The sequence below is a fragment of the Sturnira hondurensis genome, unplaced genomic scaffold, assembly GCF_014824575.4.
Source record: "Sturnira hondurensis isolate 20B ecotype Veracruz unplaced genomic scaffold, ASM1482457v3 Scaffold0019006, whole genome shotgun sequence".
In the NCBI taxonomy this organism is placed as follows: domain Eukaryota; kingdom Metazoa; phylum Chordata; class Mammalia; order Chiroptera; family Phyllostomidae; genus Sturnira; species Sturnira hondurensis.
This window is the reverse complement of record NW_028091637.1, coordinates 143586-155056: the sequence shown is the minus strand read 5'-3', so window position 1 is coordinate 155056 and position 11471 is coordinate 143586. Positions and strand designations below refer to the sequence as shown.

The following is an 11471-nucleotide window of genomic DNA, read 5'->3' as shown; positions in this document are numbered from 1 at the left end:
CGTTCTAAAATAGAAAAGTAAAACATTAGCTCATGCAAACAGAGTTTGACAAATTCTTTGACCTTTTCTAATTTTGGGTCGGGGTGTGGGCAATAACCAAAGGAGAAGAAAGTGGTTTGTAGTACTAAACCAAAGAACAATTTTTCTTCAGAGAGAGCATCTTTTGGAAGTTTGCCTTTGTAATTAGCTGCTGTCAATCAACTTCTAGCTTCTTCTACCACCAGCCCATCTTCCCTTATCTCTAAGAAAAACATACCAAATCAATGCCTGACAGACAGTGAATACTCAATAACTATTTGTGTGTGGATGGATATGCTATTAAGTTAAGATGCAAATACTCCAAAATTAGTATAATAATAGACACTCGGTAAAAGAATTTCTGCTGTAATCTTGTAAATTATTCTATTCTGAAATATAACAAAACCAGAAGGTCAGTTGAGGAACTTGCCAGCTAGCTATACTCTTTTATTTATTTTTGCATTCTTTTGCGACATATTATTTTCTTCTTCACAACCAGTTCTCACCTATCCCTCCTCTGGCTGTAAGCCAGGTGATTACATGGTAGGACTTCATACTTTCTACTCTGTATAGTAGAATTACTAGGGGCAGAGTTTATTTTATAGGTAGAAAACTTGATAGAGAGATGACAATTTCATAACTAAAGTAAAATCTGGAGCAAAAGTCCAAGATGGAGGAAGCCATCTGCTATGAACAGAATTGTATCCCTCTATACGTCATATGCTAACGCCCTAATGCTTAAGGTGATGGTATTTGGAGATGGGACTTAGGTTCCCAGTTCTGAGGTAATTGGCTTAAATGAGATCATGAGGGCGGGGTCCTCCTGATGGGATTAGTGCGCTTATAAAAAGAGACCAGAGAGTGCTCTCTCATGCTCTCCCATGCTCTTTCTCCCTCCGATCTCTCGTCCTCTCTTCTCCTTTCCTTCCCTACCATGTGAGGACACAGCAAGAAGATAGCTGTCTTTAAGCCAGGAAGAGGGCTTTCACAAGAAACACTGGCTGGGACTTTGATCTGAGACTACCTAGCCTTCAGAACTGTGAGAAATAAGCTTCTGTTGTTTAAGCCACTCAGTTTATAATATTTTATTATAGTGACCTGAGCAAACTAAGATGCTGTCTGAACATGTAATACCGATGCAGGTAGTCTCCCATTTTTTTCTGACCACAAAGGGGATACTTAAGAAAAAATGTGGTAGTGTCCTTGCATGAAGACAATAGCCTTTTGCCAAGACAAAGAACAGGGTATAACCTGGGGCTCCAGGGTGAGGCAGCCCTAATGATTTTGCTGGCACTTAAAAAATTATACTTTATTCCCATTGGATGCAAAAAGTTCCTGCTATAAATGTGAATTTTGAATCCTGATGAATAGTAGAAGAAAGAGGCATATTTGATTTAAGTGGAAATATATAATCTGAAAAAAAGGAAAGGATAATTTTTACTGTTGGGATGTTGTACTGAATTTTTTACTGATGAGGATTATAAGGTACCTGTAGACAGGAACAAGAGTGATTCATTCATTCATTCATTCACTCACTCACTCACTCATTCATTCATTCATTAAAACCCTCTACCAAATGACAACTTCTTCTGTTTCGAGTAGCCATAAATATCTCTGGGCTTTCAACTAGGGAGGAGAAAGAGAGAGAGAGGAGGGAGAGAAAAAGAGAGTGAGGAAGTGAGGGAGGGAAGGAGGAAGGCAGGAAGAGAGAGAGAAAGAGAGGAGCTAATTAACATGTACTGAAGTCTTTCTAGATGTTAGACACTCAGCAAGATATTTTATAGAAATGTTGCCTTTTTTAGGCTGCTTGGAAATGCTGAAGGAATTTTTATGCTTATCTTAGACCAGATTTGATAAGTGTACCAAGGAAGTCACTCAGACGGGATAAGTGATAAACTAGGGTTTGTACTTTTGCCATTTTTCACTCTGTCATACTTTCTATGTCTCATTCATAATTTTATCTCTCATAGTGCCTTTCAAAGTGACTTGTACATAGTAAGTTTTAATAAATAAATGTGTGAGCTATATATAAAACATTTGCTAAGAGCAATTGTGGACAGAACCAAAGTGAAAACTATTTTTAATATCATCTGTGAGATGCACTAACTAGACACATTTTAGATTTGGAAGACAACTTTCTTTCTTTCTTTCTTTCCAGTATAACAAAGACATAACATAAATTGCTCCTCATAACTTATGTTTTCTGGGAAGTAAATATAGTATGTTGAACAAACTTTTATCTTCAAATAGAATATTTCAACCTGATTAATTTATTTGGGGGAATATCAAATTTATGTAGCAATGAGTTAAATAGTTATATGTTCACTCTTGTGAAAAGCAGAAAAATTATTACTGAAGAGAAAACAATTCCTTCCTTCCTCTTCTTTCTTTCTGATTTAGATGTTAATCTAAAACTTGCATGTTTTATAGGCCATTTGTGACAGATTTTATAAGTGAGAATAAATAAAGGAGCAGGAATGCAGTGAAAGTGTACAGGTACTTAAAATTACTCAAAATATGAGAATTAAATTTTTCAAAAACCTTTTATTTGTGTTAATTTTAGTCAATGCAGATGTTGACATATAAATATATGTTATAAATTTTTATTTTGTATATTTTGCAATCTAATTATGTAATATGTGGAAAGTTATCCTATTTATCTAGTATCCAAAGAGACACACAGTATAAAAATATTATGAGTATTTAGTAGCAAAGAAGGAAATTAATTTATTGCACAGTCTATTAAATAGCATTGATTTAACAATTTTCAGGAGAATTTGTGAAAAAATTTTAGCATGTTATAAATTATATACTCCTTTTGGATCTTTTTTTTGCATTCTTGCAAAAGCCTGATTTAAATTAATATACTTTCATTAAAACACACTTATCTAGTCAAATTCAATCTTAAAAAGCACTTCAAGAAGCCTGGATAACAATTCAATGTAGCACTGATTGGTAATTGATACTAAAATTTCCCCCAGTGCTTTCCTTTCAGTTGAATTATAAACTTCTTAAAAATGTTACCACCCTCAACTTCACAACTTAACAAAAAGAGAGAGAAAATGAAGAAAATGCCATTGTACATGAAATTGACAAATGACAACATGTATGATATAGTCAGGATTATAGTTCAATCTTCATTCTGAAGTTAATATTGCTTGTATTTGAAATATTGATCACTTTGTTTAATAATGAAAACTATACTTTTACATTCTTGATAGAGAGTATTGTTTTTATAGGAGGCTGTCATCTGTGTAGGAAATAGGCTTAATTCGAATTCATGTTTAATAAATTTTTTCCTGTTAAAATTGGTCACACTAGGAGCAAATTGCATTACTGGTTCAAAAACACTATTATACCTTTCCAAAACTCTTTCTATTTTTAAGGGAGCACTTAACCTTGTAGGGTTATCAATCATTAAATAGCAAAGACTGCTATTACTACAAGTAGGAATACTTTTTTTCCCTGTGAGGAGACATGAGGACAAAGGTTCAGACGAAGAAAGACAGGTTATAAATATTAATAACAATTCAAAAGGACTCTCAAGTTTATGTTGGTCATTGTGTCATTTAGGTTTCTGAGTCATGCACCATTTTTACAAGGACTTCCAAAAAGTGGTTCAATTCTCTTATGTTAATTTTAGCATGTTTCCCTATCTTGATTGGTCTCTGTCTGTTTTGCCAATGAACAATAAAATACTCAAGAAGTCAGAAAAAGGTCATAAAAGTAGGAAACCTTCTACTTCTCCACCAACTTCTAGAGGCAAAGATCTGCCTAAGTAATATAAAGTTATGCTATATTTCTATAGATGGTTTCCTTATGAAGCAATTTGTTTAGTGAGTCTATCTTGATGATAAATTTGGACTTTTTGCATATTTTTGTTTTACATATATATTTAAATAAGTAGAAACAGGTCATTTGAATTTCAAAAGGAAGTGACTTTCTCAAGTGGAGACTCTGGCCTGCATATCACTGGGCACGTTGTTATCTTCATTAAAAATGACATAGTGTCCTGGTTCCCAAATTCCCACAAATACGTAAACTCTGAACACGTAAAAAAATAAACATAGGGATAAAACCAACCTTCAAAAAGTCATGTGCAAAAGAGCCCTTTTCTTTACTCACCACCGTGACGTTGAAAGCATACAGGAGATCAAAAGGCAGAGCAGCGATTAAATCAATGATAAACCAGGTTGTGACATAGTGGATGCAAATTGATCTTGCTTCAAAGATAACTTGGCCAGACTTGCTGACATAGGTCGTTCGGAAATTTAAAATAATGTCTGTATGGGGGGAAAAAGATAGAGAAAAAGAAGGAAGGAAGAGAAAGTAAAAAGCAAAGAAGAAAAGGAAGGGTGGAAGGAAGAAAGGGAGGCAGGCATGGAAGAAGGGAAGAAGAAAGAAAATTGTATAAAATTAAGTAAAATTAGACAAATAGCAACCAATTAACCTATTTCAGATTGAAACATCCAAAATACTCTTCTTGACAGATCCAGTTCAAGTTAACAAACAGGTATTAAGAAGGGTGAAAAAAGTAATATTTTCTGAGCACTTAATACAAATACATTCCAGACATAATGAAAGGAATGCTGAGCTCTGAGTTACATAATAATTAGATAAATTAAAATACACTTTCTACCTGATTTAAACCAATAAAAATGAATGAAAGAGTGTTGTATGAGGCTAAAAAATTTATTGATATCATGAGGATGATGGTGACAATGATAAAATATATAATAATATTCACTTCGTATATGTATATCGTTCTTACTTTTCGCTTTACATTCACATTTTGTGGAAGTTAGAATTCTAAGATGACCTTCCAGGATCCTCAACCCTGTATTACCTGTTTCCCTTGAGTGGGGGTGAACCCTGTGAGCATGATGAGATGTGAAGCTATGGTCATGCTGCAGCATAAGGCTAAAAGGTGGCCTAACCTGACCAGATAAGCTTCAGCTGATGGGAAGGGATTAGAAGCCAGGGAGAGATGTTCTTGCTGGCCTGGAAGAAGGTAATTGCCATATTGTGAAAAGGGCCACCTGGCAGAGAATAGCAGGCAGTCTCTGGTTGCTGAGAACAGCCCCTCACTGACATCAAGTGAGAAATCAGACCCTCAGTCCTACAACCATAAGGAAATGAATTCTTCCAATAGTCTCATGAGCTTGGAAGAGGATTCTGAGCTCCAGAAAGAACACAGATTAGCTGACACCTTGATTTCAGCCTTGTGAGGCCCTGAGCATTCAGCTAAGCCATACCTGGACTTCTGACCTACAGAAGTTATTAGATAATAATTGGGTACTATCTTAAGACATTAAGTTTGTGATGATTTGCTCTATAGCAATAACAAACTAATACAACATTTATTATGTCACTTGATTCTCCTTATAGCCTTGTGAGGTGAAATACAATTACAATTATATGTTACAGATAATACATATGTTCTTAGCATGAGGCCAGTACTGTTGTAGGCCCTTTGGAAATATAAATCTCCTTGACTCCTTACAGAAAAGCTAAGAGGTAGTCACTTTCATTAACCCTTTTATAGATAATGAAAACAAAACATGTAAGAGGTCCAGTGATTTGCTCAGGGTCACACAGATGATGAAACTAAAGCACAGGATTAAACTTCTCAGTTAGTTAGTGACCTTTCAAATCCAAAACTCAAATCCAAGCCTCCAAAATTCTGATTCAGCACTTTGTGTTTTAGTGTCTAAAAAGGGACCAGTCACATCACAGGTCAGGAAGTAAATTCCATGTTGATTTAAAAAACCACAACCCCTCAAAAAAAAACACAGAAACACAAAAATAATAATTGCTCTAGTTTTTCATGAATGACCTAACTTTTAGAAATAGCATTATTAGAAAATATTTTTTGCCTAAAAATAAAATTATCAAAATACATCCATTGTTAATATTGAGAATAAGAAAGGTTGAAGTTAGGGGATAAAGCACCCCAAAAGGTCTGAAATTAGTGCTGCAGTGATTTCCGCTGCAGACTAAAAGCACCGTCGTGACCAGGCACCAGACCATCACTGAAACACGGCCACGCCAGGAGCACCGTGGAATGCCGTGAGGTTGTCATGTAGCACGTGAACTTTTTATTCTTTCCCTTTAACTTTCTAGGCTTACGTATTTCTGCATTAGCAGAGCAGTTTGACAAATCAGACCACCAGCTGTTGGAATACAGCAGAAATATCAACTTAATGGTTTCCAAAAGAAAGCTCAGGTTAGACATTTAGGTTTTCACGTTGTGAGTAAGAAATCCAAAGAGTTGATTACCAGGCTTTGATTTGTACGATGCATGCTAAGGTAGGTCGACAAATTCGTTGTAAAATTGAGGGGATAAATTCCTAGCGTATTTACGATCTGATCACCAGGTTTGCCACGTATTTCACAGAAAACCCACTGCCACCATTAACTCCCCTGAATGCAGGAAGGAATGAATTGATTGGCTTTTAGTCAATGGATGTAGCAAACATTTAGAAAGTTATGTGGTTAATCACGTGATTTACTAAAGAGTAAAAGAGAGGCGCACATTTCTGAATAGAAAAAATATTTTCTCGACTGAGTCATTACAAAGTATTAGTTTAGAAAGCTTTAAAAATAATGTTATTCAAATGAGTTAATTAGGTAAATGAAGATATGCTAATTTTAGATTTCAAAAGAGGTCATTACAAGATTTTTATACACAAATAGTGATAACAGTAAAAAAGAGCTATTAAAAGTCTACAGATACAAATCCATTTTTGAAATATGAGAACATTTTAGGTTTGTTTTGGGGGAAAAACCTAGATATATATTATATTCTAAGATTTCCAGGACAATGGTACTATTCTGCAAAGACTGTAGGTTTATCAAATGATTAGTATTATTTTGGACACCAGTTTCTAAAGAAACTACTTTTGTCATATGATAATCATAGACATAGTTCTATTGTGTTGTGATTTACAAAACATTTTTTCCATGTTCATTAGTTGTGTGGTTCCCATGCCAACTTTCTCAGGTGTACTACTATTCCTGTCATTTTACCAATGACTTGGGAGATTTAAAGAGATCTCCTTAAATTTATGAAGGAGATTTTACATTTTTAAGGTCGTGAAGATAATAAACAACAGAGACACAGAATCGCTTGATACTTGGTTCCATTTTCTTTTTATTATCTTAAATACATTTTAGAAAGAATAACAATAGGTTGGTGAAAGAAAATGCAGTCCTGAGTGTAGTCCTTAGATCAAATTTAGCATCAGTACCATCCAGATGAAAAATATTAAATCAGAATGTGAGGTAATGAAATGTCTTGGATTCTGGAAATACAAGAACTAAGTTTTTGTCTAGGGATGACTGAGAATTCACTCTGCTTTCTCTCTACAGGTATGAATGCGGTGGTGGTGTTCTAGAACCAAAACTCCATGTTTGCAAATATTCCCTTAAATGGAAGGGCAGAGGTGACTAGTACTGTAACAGCGAGCAATCATAACCCACCATTCTTTTGACATCGTGTCTGGAAAGATTCCAATATGTAGCTTGTAGATAACAGCACGTTTGTATAACAATCCTAGGAACTTCAAAAGCTACAGATTCTGACCTACAGTCATCCCGTCTCTGATAGATTTGCTAACCTTCAATCATAAAACCAGGATGACATAACACCAGGATGATGAAACAAAAATGATGCATGCCAGAGCATTGCTTGAGCGGTTTTGAGATCCTTATCAGAAGGGACATGCTAATCTGTAAGCATTTTGCTACCCCTTCCCCTTGATCTCTTTGTTCTACTTTCCCTTCCTTCCTTATAAAAACCTCTGCATGCACTGAAATGTTAAGAAGGCCTTTGAGGCACGGGCTCCCCATCTTCTCAGATTGCTGGCATCTGAATAAAGCACCTTTCTCTTTACCATCACCTGTCTCAAGAGACTGGCTTTAGCTGTGGCAGGTAGCCACACCTGTGTTTGGTTACAAGTCCTTTTTTAAGAGTGATATAAAATGGAATAAATATCATTTTTTACTCCAAAAATGGATGGAATAAAATGACAGTGATGAGAAGGCAAAAAGCCTTCCACACCTGGTGTCCCTCCTGTGAGAATCGCAGGGGCAAGTGGAGCCTCAAGAACATTGGCTACAATGGCTCCTCCCCCAGTGGTTGGTTGTCTCATTTCCCATAGGGGTTTGTATTTTGGGCCAATGACACAAGCACCTCGTTAAAATGTTACAGTAAGAATGTGCTCTCCTCCAGACAATCCACAATTTACCCGAAAGGCAGCAGTATAGTTTTCATGTTTAGGAATCTAGAAAGTATAAGGGTGATGTTTTTCAACTTTATGTTGAAAAGTACGTAAAAGTGTACTCATTAATGTCCAAATTTTTATGTGTGATTTCTTATTAATTCCTTGTTATCAATGTGCACAACTGTCCTATAAGTATATACACACAAAGAGTTTGAATAAGGAAGAATATTCCAAAACCATACATAGCAAATTCCTTCTTAAGAATTTCTCCCCTAAAATCTTAATGTCTCGTGTGTTTATACAAGATATTTCCAGAAGGTATCCAGCCATACAATATGAAAAATAGAGACTTTCATTGAAGACGATACAAACATACAAGAAATATTGTGCATAGGATAATGATTCCTCAGTCCCCTTCAAAGTAGGCATCTTGGGACCTTACACAGTTCTCCCAGTCTCCATCAGTTGTCCCATCATATTTTCCTGAATTTCATCAATGCTCTGAAATCTCTTCCCTTTCAAAGGTGATTTTAGTTTGGGGAAAAGCCAGAAGTCACAGGGAGCCAAGTCTGGGCTGTAGGGGGCTGAGTCACCTGGGTGATTTGTTGTTTCACCAAAGAACTCTGCACAAGATGTGATGCATGAGTGGGTGCATTGTTGTGATGAAGTTGCCAATCACCAGATGCCCATAGCTGTGGCCTTCTGAATCATCCAAGTAGTTGCCACAGAGAAACATTCAAGCTTAATGCAAAATCTGATGCAGATTCATTGCTCTACTGCTCAGCCATTTTGAATGCAATGGCCGCACAGTACACATGCTCACTCAATGGCATCTACTGCTCCCACTGACTAGTGCAGTTAAGTCATCATTGTTCACGCATGCTCATTCCAGGCCACTCTCCTTGGCTGCCAGGTTACCTTGATGTTATGCAAACCATTCCCATTATATTAACAATGGGTGGATTTTTTCCAGACAGATCTCACATATGCATAAACGATCCCTTTGACACTTGGTGCTGGCATCACGTGGAACAAGTAAGCAAGGCACTAGAGCATTACCATACGTACTCTACATGATTGTAGACGTTCCAGGAAACTGATCATAATCTACCCTACCAAAATGAGGCAGAAGGTAATTGAATTATCTGATGATTCACTTAATTGTTTTGAAGAATAATCATTTTGCCTTGCTATATTTCAGTTTTACATAAGCATGATTAAAATAAAGACAAATAGTAGAGACAAAGTATATGTGATGTATTTTCATATTGTTAAGGCCCTCCAAAAATAATGTTTCATTTCTCTTCCACACTAAATCACTATATATGTGGACTAAAAATCAAAAAGTTTAAATTCTTTTTTCCCCTAGTTTGATTTCCTTGAGAACTATGTAATTAGCAAGTACAAAAAAAGGTTAAATTCGATATGGCACAAATGGGTAGGTTTCTTTTTTTTATTATTAGTATGCATGACAGTTGGAAAATAATTTTAAAATCATATTGGCTTACTCGTTAAAAAGTAAATTAAAATATAATTGTGTACATGAGAGCATATGCACCACATACAAATAATTAATATCTTCATTTAGCCATTAAAAAATTAATCAATGTATTACAGTGTGGGTAGAGAGACATTGAACTAAACCAGCTGCTGGACTAATATTCTAAAGATATTTGTCTTTTTTTAAATGGCTTGTGAGATTCTCCTTTGAACATAGTATGATGTCACAGCAAATGTGATCTACAAGGAAAGGATGAATAACTGAGACCTGATTAATAAAGGATGAATAACTGAGACCTAATAACTGAGACTTGAAGGACTAATACTCCTAAGAATGATGGTAATCAATTGCCAGTATTAGCAGATGAGATTTTTATACCACTGGACCCTTGCTCATCTTATCAGCACTTGTCCCTTTCACTGGCTGGGATGAAGAAGCACAAAGTGACCTTAGAAGCCATCCATTAAAAAATGAGAAAGCCACTGTCAGTCTCAGCCCCTAAATAACTATGTAAGAAAACCGCCTCCTCCCTTTTCTCTACCAGCCTTCCATACACTTCCCAGAACATCAGATGAGAGAGAAATTCATTTCTAAGCCTCATAAGCCACTGAATTATTATTGCAGCTCTTATTACAATAGCTCATTAAAACTAACTAATGCACAAAGCAAAGTCCACAGCTCTCATCCTTCCCTTAATTTAGTAATTTAACAATTCCCAGTCCCCGTGAAATGGTGCTTTTTAGTGGCTGGTCTTGACAGTCCAATCAAAATATGACCTTTATATTATTATGGGCAAGGGATGCACCCAGTCCTCTAGGCTCTACTAAGAACGGCAGCACCCCGACGAGGTAATTGTTCTTTTGCAATCCCTAGCCAAAACTTGGTCACCATCATTCCACCATAAACCCTTCCTGTTGCAGCTCCTGGGCATTTAACCTCCTGGTTTTGCTAAAGCCAAGGCATTAATATGATCTGTTGGGGTCACCCCCGTATCTACTTGTCAGACTTAGCAAATCAAGTACAGGACAGGCAATGAATTTGAATTTCAGATCAAGACTGAATCATTTTTGGCAGAAATGCGTCCTATAAAAAGAAAAATTTCTTTTATTGCTACCAGTACCCTCAGGCTAGCAAGCCTCTCAGGAGAAAACCAGATGACCTGAAATTGGCCAGCCCTCCTTATCTCCCCAACATATGTGCACAAATCCACCTAATGCCCTTATCAGGAACTTAAAGTGTGCGTGTGTGTGTGCGTGTGTGCGTGTGTGTGTGCGCACCACCGGATGGATCCTCATGTGGAAGCGCACTACCCAGAAGAAACGTGTCCCAGCACCAGACAGGAAAAATCACCTCCTCATTTGTCCCTCTGCCGCCACCATCCCTTCGTTCCATTCTGTCTTTGTTGGCGGCTGCTGCCACGAACGTCCCTTTAATTTCTTCCTATTTTATCAAATTTATGCAACTTACATTCTAGACCTTTATTTTGATCATCATCTTAAGCACAGCAACAAACACTCCGTTCACATTTTTCCAACCACTTTTATGGGTGTGCATTCTCACACCCTGTCTTATGCGCCTGCATGTGTGCCCCTATGAAAGGATCTCCTTAGGTCTTCACGCCTATGTTTTTGAAGAGTTGCTAATTTGGACATTACTTCTTTGTTCACTGCTGGTTTCCAAAATAGATGAACGATCAGAATTGCTTCTTGTTCAGTATCTTAAACTTT

The 11471-nt window shown here is 36.5% G+C and overlaps 1 protein-coding gene across 1 annotated transcript in view; it reads right to left on the bottom strand.

Moving 5' to 3' along the window:
• The window catches only part of KCNH8 (potassium voltage-gated channel subfamily H member 8), a 223862-nt gene that overhangs the window by 95941 nt on the left and 116450 nt on the right, over positions 1-11471 (bottom strand). Inside the window, exon 6 of the mRNA XM_037070746.1 lies at positions 4144-4301. Within this exon, the coding sequence (XP_036926641.1) occupies positions 4144-4301 (158 nt within the window). The remainder of the gene's footprint in view (positions 1-4143; positions 4302-11471) is intronic.